The sequence below is a fragment of the Hetaerina americana genome, unplaced genomic scaffold (genome assembly GCF_022747635.1).
Source record: "Hetaerina americana unplaced genomic scaffold, ioHetAmer1.1.p SCAF_40, whole genome shotgun sequence".
Lineage (NCBI taxonomy): Eukaryota > Metazoa > Arthropoda > Insecta > Odonata > Calopterygidae > Hetaerina > Hetaerina americana.
The window spans coordinates 4,303,947-4,318,594 of NW_027286986.1; the positions used below are offsets into that span (position 1 = coordinate 4,303,947).

The 14,648-nt window shown below is 37.5% G+C and overlaps 1 protein-coding gene across 1 annotated transcript; it reads left to right on the top strand.

Annotated features, from left to right (window-relative positions):
• Positions 1-2,973: 2,973 nt before the first annotated feature.
• On the top strand, positions 2,974-6,971 carry LOC139692765 (ADP-ribosylation factor-like protein 2-binding protein). The gene is made up of 5 exons (XM_071591039.1): positions 2,974-3,056; positions 3,132-3,239; positions 3,310-3,416; positions 3,641-3,726; positions 6,187-6,971. Exons 1-5 carry the CDS (start codon positions 3,038-3,040, stop codon positions 6,353-6,355), a joined length of 489 nt encoding a protein of 162 aa, XP_071447140.1. The 5' UTR covers positions 2,974-3,037; the 3' UTR covers positions 6,356-6,971.
• Positions 6,972-14,648: the final 7,677 nt, after the last annotated feature.

Here is a 14,648-nt window from a genome sequence, read left to right on the forward strand (position 1 = left end):
CGAAATTGTTGGGCTTCTTGACTATTTCCGCGTCTTCACGGATAATTAGTGGGAAGTAACGGCTTTTTTCAGCGGTTCGAGTAATTTCTTCGAAGTTGATATTGTGTTTACGTCCTGTCAATGAGCGCTCTACGCAGGTGGAGAGGCGTAGATGTATCTTCTTTATAACTCTGGTAAGTTCTTGAATGCGGCATCTTTGTTCTCGGGATGCTTGCCCGATATGGGATTTCCCGCAGTTACACTGAACTTCGCAGATACCACTTCGTATATCCATTGGAATCCGGCCTTTAGCTTCGCAGAGAAGGTCGGTTGACCCTGTGACACAAGTAAACCTGAGGGTGAGGTGTGTAACTCTTTTTTCCTGGAGAAACGTTAAAAGTTTTTTTCTCTATATATCTCCAGATGCAAGTCCGTAACTAGGCTAGATAACTTTTTCTGAATACCGGAATTTTGAAAAGTGTGGACTCAAAGAAGTTTATGGAAGATGAGAAGTTCTCGTGTCTAGCTAAAAGTTAACGACGGTAATCATTAAAAGCAATCTAAAGAAAAGGAAAACTTATCGATCAAAAACTATTTCATCGAAACCGGACCAAGCGCATACTATCGGCTGTTGCAGTGTAGAACGAAGGAATAGCTCCTTCCAAATTTTAATCCTCAATAAATTATGTGCTGAGTTTACCCACTCATAGTAATATTATATGCCATCATTTTACCGGCGGAGAAAAGTAAGGAATTCGTTACTGGTTCATCTTCAAGTACGACACATTTTATGTAGTTGAAAGTGTAAATAGCATAAATCATGGTGAGATGGCCTGAGTAGATGGTGGAATTTGTTTTTAAAACCTATGTGCATTCGGGTTTTGGCTCTGATATGGCAGTTTGAAAATGCTGCAACGTTTCAAAGATACGTGAGAGAGATAATGATGGCTCTGTTGAAAATTTTAATTACCTTGGTCAAGAACTGATCAACGAGATTTAATGCTTCAATGAAATCAACGTTTGAAAGTATTTCATGAAATCATCAATTGGCGAATACCTATACATCTTTTTCGTGGGTCGCGGTGGTCCAGGCAAGCCTCTCATGGCATCTGCAACTCTACACAAACTATGCGATTTTTCGGGTCTTCCTGGGAAACCATAACCGGCACGGGGAAAGGAACTGGCCCCCTACCCTGATGTGTGAATTTCACACGCCGTCGGGCATAGTACTGGGTGAACTCGACCATCACCTACCAAACCAACCTTCGGGTTGATTACTGTGTTTAAGGTTCATATTTGTCTAATGCGCTTGTGGGATTAAAGGCAAATATAGTTTGCGGTTATGGTTTTACGATTTAACTGGGAAACTGCAGCTTTTTTGTCGTCGAAATTGGCACTGCATTCTACCGTACATGTATTAGTTAATGAAAGGGCTGTCCTCAATTATAATATCGTCGAGCCATAAATCAATAAAATTCTTAGCAAAAGTTCTTTTCGGCAGGAAGAGAAAATGTAGTTCCTATGCCTAGTTATCCATACCATTCCTTGGATAATGAATTCCAAAGGGCAGATAGCAGAATCAATCTAGCCAATGTATAACTGTACTCTTTTTCATTCATTAAAATGCAAACTCACAGCAGCCTAACAAGTAAGTTAACCTGCTTCAGCTTAGTCCATTTTCTCACAAATACAAAACTTCATAAATCGGCATTTTAAAATTACTTATTCTTACCTCACTAGTAGATTAAACGAAGTCTTTACGTAAGCTTAGTCAATGGATTATTATGCTAACAATTTTCAATGATGAATACTTTATTGACGGAAAGATACATTGTGAATAATACGATGGACAATTAATATCAGTGCAATGCTCACACAAATCATGCACGAACAAATGACATAATTTTACAAATATTAACAATTATATTGCAATTGCAGGGATAATTGAAACTCAGATTCCAAGTAGCAATGGCAATCAATGATGTAGGTCAATCAATCACTGGTATGACAATATAATATAATAGAGCCTTTTCATGACTTTTACGGAAAATGTTTACAACAGAACCAATTAGCTTACTACTTGGATCAACAGTATACTATTATTGATTTAATGCAACAGATTAAAGAAGTAAGTTACCTTTGCATTGTCCTATAGTGCTTTCCTTCGCCTCCCCTCAAAGTAAAAATAAATTTGGTTGATACCTAAAAAGCACCTCGACCAAAACCTACTCATTTCATTTTTACACAGAATAACAATTTATTTTTAATGAATGCGCAAAGCTAACCATTTCCTAAAAAAGGCTTCAGCCTTGGCGCCCGGGTTGCCCCGAAGAACAATTTTTAAAGTTGAAGTACCTACTGCATCTACACTGCTGCTATCTTGCTCGTTTGCACCGTTGGTAATATGATGGTTATATGCATGCAACAATTAGCAATTCACATCAACTACTTACAACTGGGAACATAAATTATGATTACTGTTTACATGTAATTGAACTTCTTCAATCGTAAACAAACAGGCTGCTGATGGGCACAACAGCAATACACTACCATTTCGACGTGTAACGTGGGGTCTCCCGGAAGTTGCTTTGCGAGTTACAGACTTGGGCTGAGAGACTATTTTCTCTCAGAGAGACTCATATTTCTCTCTCTCGGGAGTAGACAAGTTTCAGACTTGGGCCCCTGGCCGGCAGAACTTTATATGGAAATACATATTATTTCTTCTCTGCTCAAATATATAGAAGAAGCATTCCTACAAAAAATCACTTAATTTCAAGGCCTATGAATATGTACTAAATTCCACGAAGAAGGCAACTAAAGCCAAGGGCTTAACAATAAACATTCAACTAATTTTAAACATAACTGGCATGTCAAAAATTACTCCACCGTGCCAATAATCGATTATAGTTCTCTTGGTAGTATACGATAGTATCGAACTCGATACTATCGAATCTATCGACTTTGTTTACTCACGATATTTTCGTTAGCGGTGTTATTTGGATCTCATTTTTATGGATATGACTGAGAATTAATAATTCATATATAATTAGGAACAGATATGGCCGGTTTAATCAGAGGTGGGAAAGTTTCAACTCTTTAAAATTCAGTTTTTCGTATTTAATTGGTAATTTGTTGATGGCATTTAATTTTAGGCGTTGATGGAGAGGCAAATGAAGAAGAAAGCTTCACAAATAATTTCGTGACTGAAGAAGACATTCAATTTGATTCTGTAGTGGGGCATATCGAAGACATTTTGATTGGTATGTATAGTATTTACGATTCGGGACGATAGTTATGTAATTACTGTGTCAAACAGTGATATGTTCTCAGATCAAGACTTCCAGTGCTTGCAAAGGAGCTTCCTTCAAAAATATTGCCATGTATTTACAAGAGACGAGGAGAATAAGCTAGAGTACATGGATATTTTCAAGGAATATGTAAGTTAATATTCTGCATTGTATTTTATTGCAACGTCTCGTATGTGAAAAAGAAATGAACATAAAGATAACTTCGGTTTGTAATCTAACAACTCTCATTATAAAAAAAGAAGAAGTGTGTTGCTTTAAATACCAGCAGTGTGTGGACTGATTTCTGGTACTAGTGTTAGATAATTGATATTTTAATTGAATGATGTTGAATGGAAATGTTTATGGTATTTCAGACAATGCTCATTGAAAGATATATAGAAGAACAGCTTCGTCGATTAATTCCATCATTTTCAATGCAATCCTTTATAAATCAACTGGAGTAAGTATCCATGTAAGAATATGTTCCCTCAATTGAATAATAGTGAATTTATATTATGCATTTCATAGTTTGAAATCCATGCTTGGTCCGCTTCAAATTTTGGTCTGTTACAGTTTTTAACTAGTTAGTATTCTGAATAATAATTACTTAGTAACTTCACCAGGTAGTGGCCAATTGGCTTCACCAAGTAGCACAATGAAACCCAACTTTTTAAGTTACAACCTGCTCAGTCAACATAGAAATTTAAAAAAACTCAGTATATCTTGTAATTAAGGAGACACTTCCACCAGTGTTGAATTATGTTGAGCGGTTAAATGTTGATAATAGCGGATGAAATTTCAGCCTGAGTTGGTCCTAGCTTGGTTTGAATGAAAGCAACACTGAAAGCTCTAGGATATGCAGTATGGCCTCATTCCTATTCTTCTTTCTGCAAGAGGGGCTATGCATTCACTGACAATTTTATTGGTACTCTTCAGTGTTACCTTTATTAAGTGATTCTATGTTTTGCATGCTCTTTGGACTTTAATTAAATACTACTCCATGTTGTGTATTTAAATTCAAAGTAGCAGCATTCCTTCAGCTATTGGTTTACATAATTGTGAATAACCCACCACTGCAAGGAGAGCCATCATTGAATACCCTACCCACCTACCTACATCAATGTACATGCACGAAGATACATCTTGGTTGATTACCTTGCTACTCACTTTTATATACTTGAGCCCTTCCAAGTGCTGTTTTACTTTGAGATTCGGTAGGAAGGTGTATTTAGTGATTGCCATCCTATATAAAAATTGAAAATTGTCGAGTCTGAATTCAAACTCGAAACATGATTGACTTTGGTCAGAAAAGCATGGGAATCAGTTAGGTCCTAAAATATTTTATTTGACATAACTAAAATCACAGAATTTAGCCTTCCCTATATTGATTATCTTGAAAACATCAGTGTTTACTTCATGTTTGATTGTCAGCATTTTGATCACAATTTATTGTGTGCTAATTATGAACTCCACTTTGTTGTTCAGACCTTACTCATCTGTGCTGAAATTAAGTTCAAGGCCTAAGGGGAATCAGGGTTTTTAAATGGCACTTTTATTTCGGGTCCCCTTTCCCCTGCAATTACCCAGAATCCCTTCTCAAGCAAAATATCTGCAAACATTCTATCATAATCAATGCCTCTCACAAAATTAACTTTTCATCTGCTCCTCTTACTTCCCTGACATTCAGCCATGTTAAAAGGTCTTTCTCCCCACGGCGAAATAGCCAACGGAAATGAAGCCCACCCCTGGCCGAATCCCTAAGTGTCCTGCAAATCTTGGAGACTGACATTAAACCCCCAAGCACCTCAATGAACACCCCCCCCTCCTTCTCCCCAGGTGTCTAAACGGCTCCAATCACACCCCCTTCCCCGCAACCCCATCTCTCCCCTCATGCCTCATCCCGTGGCACCTTGTGCACTCTTATACATTTCCTCGAAAGCAAACTACGTCCTGCATTTTATACTGCACTGCTCCTCTTCATCTCTTCATTAACAAGCACAGAGACTCGCATCATATCCCTCTGTCCTATCCATCTCTCTCTCTCAGCTCCTCACAACAAAACTCCTCAGCCCTTCACAAGAAAAATATAAAATATTGACGATTGCTACGACCTTTCCATCGTGCCCTCTCACCCACTCATCTTCAACCAATCACTCTTCCTGGGGAGCATGCATCGTGTAATGTAATCGCTTTTGCATTCGTGTCTGCCCCCTGGCTTTCATTGAACCGTTCCCTCCGTCCCCATTCTCTCAATCCCCCTTCCCTTCCAGCTCGGCTCTCCATTACACCCTTTCTGCTCAGAATCCCTATCTCCTTCTCTTGCCCCTCCTATTTTTATCCCTTCCTTCATTCCCACTCTACTTTCTGAGGAAGGCTGTCCATCCACTCAAAATTTTTATTGCTACTGTGAGTGCTACATTTATTTGACGCACCTATGCTTTTAGTGTACGTGAAGCTGTGTATGTGTTCACTTGTTTTCGTTTCAAGATGTGTTTTCAGCATGGAAAGTATGCAAATGTTTATGATTTACTGAGAAAAGAGATAGAGCATCTCTTATATTAACATGGGTGGTAGTCACTGCAAGTGCTTCAGACCATGATTAATCTTATTTTTGGAGTAACATGTCTTGTCCTCATAAGTTTTTGCCCAAAGAATTTTCTCATACTGAGAAGTTATTGTGCCAGCTGTAAGATATCTGTTACAAATTTAAGTGAAAAATGCTTGCAATTTCCCACTTATATATTCATTACCATTCAATGCTTTTCATCATGTTCAATCAAGCTCTGAATTAGAGTTACTTGAAGTTATTCCAAGAATCAAAATTATAGTAAAAGTAACATCATCCATTGTAAAACTGAAAGTGTTTATTGTCAGGATTTTATCATTTCGTAGTAATTCTTATGTAAATTTGTTATTACAGAAACAGGAAGAATGAAATGGAAGGGGAAGTGTTTGAAATGTTATTTTCCTTTACGGACTTCTTGACTTTCAAGGACCTAATTTTAGATCACCGTGCCATGCAAGAGGGTCAACTGCATGACCTTGGAGAATGCATTGTTGTTTCATCATATTGTCCCACACAGGGATGACTTCAATAACGTCCTGAAGATTTTATTTTTAACATTGAAGAGGAGTTCACGCAACATCAATGGTGGCTCGCCATCAATTCATATCTCTCGAGGCAGTGTTACCAGAACAATTGTTTGTTCATGCCTTGTAAAGAGTTGAAATGATTCTTAAGACTGCCATCCTTCTCTGTTCTATTGTTTCACATGCTGAGTTAAGAATCTGTTCTATTTTGGACACATCCAAGGAGAGTGTTAAACTATTTGGAAATTTTCCGCTGAATCCTTACCTAATCCCCAGTCTATGGCCTGCATGCATTATTATTATTAGTAATACCCACCTCATTAACCAGTGAACTAATATAACACATTTTCCAAATATGCAAAGATCACAGAGAATAATTTATTCTTACAAAAGTTATGTAGTGTGGCAATTTAATATACTATTGTTCTAATATTCCCTCTCTTTTAAAATATCCTTCAACTTATTCTTACTGTAATACATGAAGTTTGTGCTTGGTGAAGTACCTACCTCTAGTCTAAATATTGTCGTTAAAATTACCTTATAATAGCTAACTGCTGGTATGCATTGTATATTTTGTGCAGCATGTGTGTTTTTAGTGAAAAATCACATAATTTATGGTGGATATTTATATTTTATAATCATAAATTGAAAATTGATGTATCTTTGTACTGGCCTATACCTTTATATTTAACCTTTTAAGTGAGGGCTATACTTATTTTTTCTAACCATGCATTAATCTTAATGCCATATTACAATGTCTTGTATGCAATAAAATTTGTCTGAGTTTTTGCAATGCACATGGGAGTAATGGTTTTCACTGGAATTACTCAGGTGGAATAGAAAGTCTACAATTTAGAGACAAGTTTTGAATACTCCCTGCAAACTTCCATACACACATTACTGCGCCATCCTTCAAGGCATTCCCTTTCTTGTTGGGAAGGCAAAATAGACTCGTTAGAAGTTAATACAGGAAATTTACTCCCACTAATTTCTCCCGTACTACTCTATCCTTGCATACCTGTGGACTTCTTTTGCTTTCATTGCATTCATACCCTTTCATTCTCATCCCTTTCCTTAACACCTTAATCTTATATGGTATGTGGGCGTCATGCCTTAAAAGGGCGATAAGAGTTGCTTTATACTGCCATTTGTTTTCCCAAAAGGTTCAAGCAACTTGCCAACCTTGCATTTTTTAGATAAGCAAATTTGGCTCTTACTTCTAATAAAGGTTTTTACCGTATGATTTTATAGAATAATACATCAGGTAAAAATATTTTGCATTGAAATTCATGAAATAATTAGAACATGCCAGGTAAAAAGGGCAGGGGAAAAATGGCAGGTAAGTCTACCGATATCCATAAAACATCCTGGTTTCCCCGACTTCTGATTGGATTGATGTGGCAGCTAATTGGAGTGAGGAAATAATAGACACATAGTTAACAGGTATGAAAAACTTCACCATGGGTTGCTGCTTGTCGGGGAACTGGGATGGGGAAAATGGGTCGTGGGATGCTCTGTGATTGTTGATACTAACATTGAGGGGTGTGGTTGATTGGTCAATACAAAATTCTGGGCAGAGTTTACAGTGGAGGAGATAAATGGCATTTTTTGAAGTGCAGGAAGAAGTGGAAAGGGATCAGAGACATTGAAGAAGGTGCTGTTGTGGATTGGGATTTGTAACAAGGATGGAGCAGGTGTTGCGTCTGACACAATTGCATTGCATCAGATGGATTTTGGGAATTGGAGTGATTTAGAAAGTTGGTTTTGAAAGATTTATTGAATATTGAAATGTTTCAGTGGGGCTTTTGGAAAGAATGTTGGCTGTGGTTTTAAAGTTGGACAGGATGGGGTAAAAATCTGTTAGAATAACACTTTGTGACTGCATGCCATGGAAGACAAACAGTTATGGAAAGGAAAGAGTGTCTCTTTTCTTCTAGTGGGATATTTTAGAGGCGAATGTCTGTTTTAGGATTTTTTTTGCCAAAGAGAGTCCTAATAACTACATTGGATGAGAGAGGCATGAAGTTTTGAGAGGAATTTATTTAGGGAAGCAGGGTTGTCACTGATGTGGTGGTCTTGGATGGAAAGAGAGTATGGGATTGACTGTTTATTGTGGAGAGGATGGCAGCTGTTGAAGTAAAGATTCAGTTCTTTCTATTGTTTCAGGCTTCACTTCGTGAAAGTATTTAATATCCATACTATAAGGCCAAGTCTTTCCTTTTAGTGTGGATATTCAGTTGTTTGCGGGATTAATATGGACCGAGGTGCGGAATTTATTGTAGAGGAGGCCGATTTGGACTTCTAAATATGTGATTTGAGGGAAGCAAATGGTGGATGTGAAGGAAACAGAGAATGTTGTATTGAGCAAAGAGAGAAAAGCTCTAAGGGAGTCCATAGCATGTTGCCAAATTAGAAAAATATCATTTATGTATCTAAGCCAATGTAAGGGTTTCCGGTTGTGGTGGAAAGAATTGCGAGTTAGAATGAATTTAGTAAGTTGTGAAAGGAAATCCATGCTCTCTCCCTCCCACTACATCGATGTATGATCAAGATGGCGGCCGCTTACTTTGCAAGCCAGTGTAGCTCCTGCAATATTTCCCTTAATTCTACAGATAAAGTAATTAATTGCGATTTATGTTCACGCTTTTTTCATTCAAAATGGACTAATCTGAATGATCTCTTTTTGAAAGCCGTATTTGAATGCAAAGATATTTTTTGGAAATGTTTTTCCTGTCGTGCTAATAAGCTTGCACTGTCTAACATGACGTCCGATATCGACAAGCTAAAACAGGAAATTATCATTTTAAAAAATTCTCTCGCAACGAAAAAGGCTACTAACGTATGTTTGGGTGTATCATTTGCGAAAACCGTAAAAGTCAACCCAGAGAAAGACTTTGCTTCAGATAAATCGACCTCCAATCGGACTAAATTTAGCAATGACTTGATATGGCAACAGGTGCCAATCTCGAAAAATGTTTGTGTTAATCCCTCAATCACTACCGTGCCACCTCATATTGCTGACGAGAAATGTGATAAAAGTGGTGTAGAAGAACTTTCTGCCGAGGAAGACGATGGATTTGTTACTGTGAGCCACAAACGTAGGCGCCGTAAATCGCCGATCATCGGAACATCTACGAAAGAATGCTCTCTTTCGGGGATCCCTCGTCTTTCTCGTCTCTATGTGTGGAACTTCACCTCCGATACAACAGTTACCTAGTTGGGAAGCTATGTAAAAGATGAAATCCCGGAGATTGATACCTCAATGGACCTGGAGATCGAACGACTAAAGGTAACGCGCGGAAATTATACTTCGTTTCGGGTATCCATACGCCAAGATTTTCGCGAAACCCTCAGTAATGCCGCCTTTTGACCTAAAAATTTGTTCGTGGGTAATTTTTCTTTTTTAAAGCCACGCCTAACCCCCAACACCGGAAGGATAACCCGTTATTTGAAGCTCTTGCACGTAAACATTCAGTGCATACGTAATAAATTACTGGACCTCGAGGTTCTAGTAAACGAGTACCAACCCCATGTGATCTGTGTCAACGAACATTGGTTAAATGCGAGTGAACTTGACTCTCTTCATGTGCCTGGGTATGTCATCGCTAGTGCCTTTTGCCGAAAAGTTCACAAAAATGGTGGTGTTTTAATTCTACTGTCTGAATATTTTCCCAGTATTCCCATTGATTACCCATAAGAATTTCTCAATGAAGAACAATCATTTGAATGCTGTGTTGCCTGCTTCAAAATGGATACTACTGTTTTTTATGTGCTGTCTATTTATCGTTCGCCGAAGAGTGACTTTTGCGTTTTCCTGACCAAACTGACGAATCTCTTGGAAATAATCCATTGGTCAATCCATGAACGTTGCATAATAATTACAGGTGAGTTTAAGTAAAAATTACAGATAAGCTTAAGTTCATTAAGGGGATAGACCCAATACTGTATGCTGATGATACAAATATCATTGTGTCAGCCTCCTCAGTGGACAGTTTGACAGAAAGAGCAGCTGAAGTAGCTTAGATTTTCAATGAATGGTGTCTTCATAACTTTCTAAAACCCAATATAAATAAGTCCAGCCTGATTTATTTTACTAATAAAAAGAAAGTTTCATCTCCAATCTCAGTAGATATAGAAGGTGTGAGCATTCCCCAAAATTCCAGTACCCAATTCCTGGGAGTAATCCTGCATAGTGACATGTCTTGGGAGGAACACATTTTCAAATTACGTAGAAAGTTATGCTCCCTATGCTTCCTTATTAGAAATATTAGGTATTCTGTAAATTTAGAGGTCCTTCTATCCATTTACTATGGTGAATTTTATTCTCGTGTTACTTTCAGTATCCTCTTCTGGGGTTCCTCTCCCCATGTGGGCATAATCTTCATAATCCAAAAGAGGATTATACGTATTATGAGCAATGCTCCTTGCGATGCACCATGTAAACCTCTCTTCAAAAGACTTGGTTTATTACCAGTACCTTGCATGTATATATTTATTGTCATCTTACATGCAAAGGGTAATATTTCCCAGTACAAGTCCAACCACAATTACCATAGTCACTATACAAGGACCTGCAATGACCTGCACCAACCATTTGTCAGGACACACCATACTGCTTGCTCATGGGCCCAAAGCAATGGGCTTAAGGTCATTCAATAAACTTCCCCATGAAATCAAATATGAAGCAAAAGTACCCGTTTTCAAGAAAAAGCTGTTCAACCTTTTAAAAAATAATATTTTCTATTCTGTAAATGAATACCTGGAATTCTTGCTATGCGTCAATTCCGGCTTAACCAATTAATATGTAATTATACTAGTGTATTGGTATGTATATATGTATGTATATGTGTGTGTGTGTATATATATATATATATATATATATATATATATATATATATATATATATATATAACCATAAACACAGTAATCAACCCGAAGGTCGGTTTAGTAAGTGATGGTAGAGATCACCCAGTACTAAGCCCTAGATGGCGTGTGAAAATTCACACATCAGGGTAGGGGGGCCAGTTCCTTTCCCTGTGCCAGTTATGGTTTCCCAGGAAGACCTGGTACCCGAAAAATCACTTCAGCTTGGGTGGAGCTGCAGGTGCCCTGAGTGCCTTGCCCAGGAATCGAACCCGGGACCCTCCAGTCAGCAGTCCAACGCTCTACCCACTGGACTATATATATATATATATATATATATATATATATATATACATATATATTGTATCTCTTCTAAAATTGTGAAATTTATATCTGACGTGTCCTATATTTGTGTATGTATGAATATGCAACAAATATCCGGACAAATAAATGTATTATTATTATTATCTCCCCCTCCCCTCTACTTGGAGACAGAGAGGCTTATGGCATCATGTTTGGAGTTGAAAAGATCATGCAGCATATGCATGGCAAGAAGTTTGAACTGTGCACAGGTCACTTGGCCCTTCTGTGCACACTTGGTATAAAAAAGGCATCCCCAAATGCATGTAAATCTCTATCAACGTTGGGCCATCATTTTAACAAGGCTGTGACTATCAGATTTAGCAAATGAAAACAGCAGAGAGCAAGGCCTCAAAGGTGGGACATCAAAACCACCCCTGCCTTCGCTATAGTCATAATTTGAAGGTTTCTCCATTGAATTGGAAGAAAGAAGATTCTTGCCCAAAAATATATTCACCATGAATTGATTGGATACCATATTATCAGGAGAGTCGCCTAGTTTTTCATTTTTGGTTGGCAATTTTATACAGAAAAAAAATTTAATCCTTTCAGAATAAAGAAAATTAAATGTGAAAAAGATGAGCTCAATGTGGGGAAATGGAGCTTTCATACTTGAGAAGCTAAGATCCAGGATGTTAAGTGAGGTTCCTAATGACTATCCCTAAAAATGACTATTTGAAGATTGGAAAGATGAAATCATTTGCCCTTACAATGTGCATTGTGGCCAAATGTGGATCAAGTTCTTATCAATTTTTTTTAACTCCAGTACTGCAGGTTTGATATACAATCCCTTCCTGACAAGAGCCTTTGAGTGCCAGAGCAGACTCGAAAGATCATGGGTTTGATATCATTTGGAATTAGCTTGATCATGCCTAAATGAAGCATCCCCAGTAGTTTTGAACAGTCAAACTAAATAGTTTGAGATAAAAGAGCTGAGAAATTAAACAGCTGAGGAAATAAACCCTCAATTGAGTGTTTTGATTTTTGGGTGACCTGAGCAAAATGTTACAGACAATGGCAGTCCTTTTACTTCTGCATGATATAAGGAACTTTACTTGTGAAATACAGGGTCTCTCCCAAACATTGGTAGAATGATTTGATCATTATTTTCCCCAAGAAAAATCATTATTCCTAACTAGTTTGTGCCTCAGGGACAGACAGTTAAGAGTAAGTCCTATGTTGAAGTCTTTGGAAAAGAGTGCAACACTTCTGCAGGAAGGATACCTTAGGTAGCTGCACCAAGACAACACCACACCACCTTCCTTGTGACCTGGCACAAGGTGGGCAGTGCTGCCCCACAGCCTCAATGTGGCACCACCGGACTTCTTTTTGTTCCCAAGAATAAAAAGGAGCTTGAAAGGCAACCATTTTGGGGACATGATGAGGTTCCCGTCATCACCTCCCAGGAAGTGTACCGCAACTGGCAGAGGTGCTGACATCAGTGTGTCGATGCACAAGGATGATATTTTGAAGAATTTTAGTAATTTGTACTTTGATCTCCAATACATTTTTACTTGATTTCTTCTACTCATTTTTGGGACAGATTCTGTGGTTTCAATACAAATGCAGTGATAAAAACAGTGACATTTTGGTAGGCTGAATGATAACATGCATTTTTGGTCCTCAGAACTACTAAGTCACAAGGGATGAAGGCCAATAATGGAGCATAGATTAGATGCTCAAGGTTATTTATTCTCCAGTGTTATGATCTCTTAATGGAGTTAAACAGTAGGATGGGTTCAAGTAGGGTAAGCAGCAGAAACAGGGCAATAGGAAATAAATGTGATTTTTGGGTTCCTCGTCGAGAGAAACCAACTTGTGTATTTACCAGAGAGAACACAAGATATCCCTTCAAAATAGAAAATTACTCAGTTTTGTATTTTTCACATAGTTGCAGTTATTTCTCTTGCATTCCTAAATATTAAAATTGTGGTTTTAAGCGAGATTGGCCTTTGCAATTTTTTTCATTCAGTGATATTTATGTATTTTATTTAGTCTTAGTCTGAAAACAGCACTTTCTGGCTTTGGCATTGAACTACTAACAGTGAAAACAATAGAGACGATTGCAGACACCCAAACCCTAGGTGGAGGAAAACCCACCCAGTCAGGATTTGAACCCGATTGGCAGACAAGGATGTTACCCCACTGCCACATACATTTTTATTTACTGTGCAGTGGGAGAAGAATGCAGAGCAAATAGTTCCCTATGCACTTGTCACATTTAAGTCAATAATATCATACCCACATATTCTTTTAAAGATATTCATACAAGGACCCTCAAGTAAATAAACAACTTTCTGATGGCAACATTAAATTAATACTCTATTTGGTCACTTTATAGGAACCCTATTCAAACAACAGTATTATAAAGATTACCAACAAAGAGGAGTAGTGTCATGAATAAAACTCTTCAACCAACCTTTATTGCAAAAAGTATTTTTGTCATATAAATGCATATAACTTGTTCTTTTTTAGAGTTTCTCATAGATGAGTTTGCAGCAGAGGAAATTAGAATATGGCGACTTACCTTGGCCCTTTGCCAAAAAATGTGAAAATATAAAATTTCTAAAAATGAAATAGTTGCCTTCTATACACCTCATACAGTCACTCTAAAGTAGATGATTGTTGTTTTTCGCAATATTTTTTTAAATTTGGGCTCTTTTACTAACATATACACTTGCGCTGAGGCATCTTTTGTTCATTTATTGTCCTTCAGGATTTATTCTGGTTTTTTTGTTTATTTGATGAAAAAGAACATTTATTCACACCGTGGAAACATTTTAGTTAGGTTTGTGTAGAGTGAGATTTTCACCTAGAACCCAAAGGGGGGTTCTAGGTGAAAAATAGGCTCTTTTCATGGAATAATGTGAAAAAATAAAATTTCTAAAAATGAAATAATTTCCTTCTATACACCTCAAACAGTCACTCTAAAATAGATGATTGTTGTTTTTCGCAATATTTTTTGAAATTTGGGCTCTTTTACTAACATGAACACTTGCGCTAAAGCATCTTTTATGTTCATATATTGTCCTTCAGGATTTTTTCTGGTTTTTTTTGTTTATTTGATGA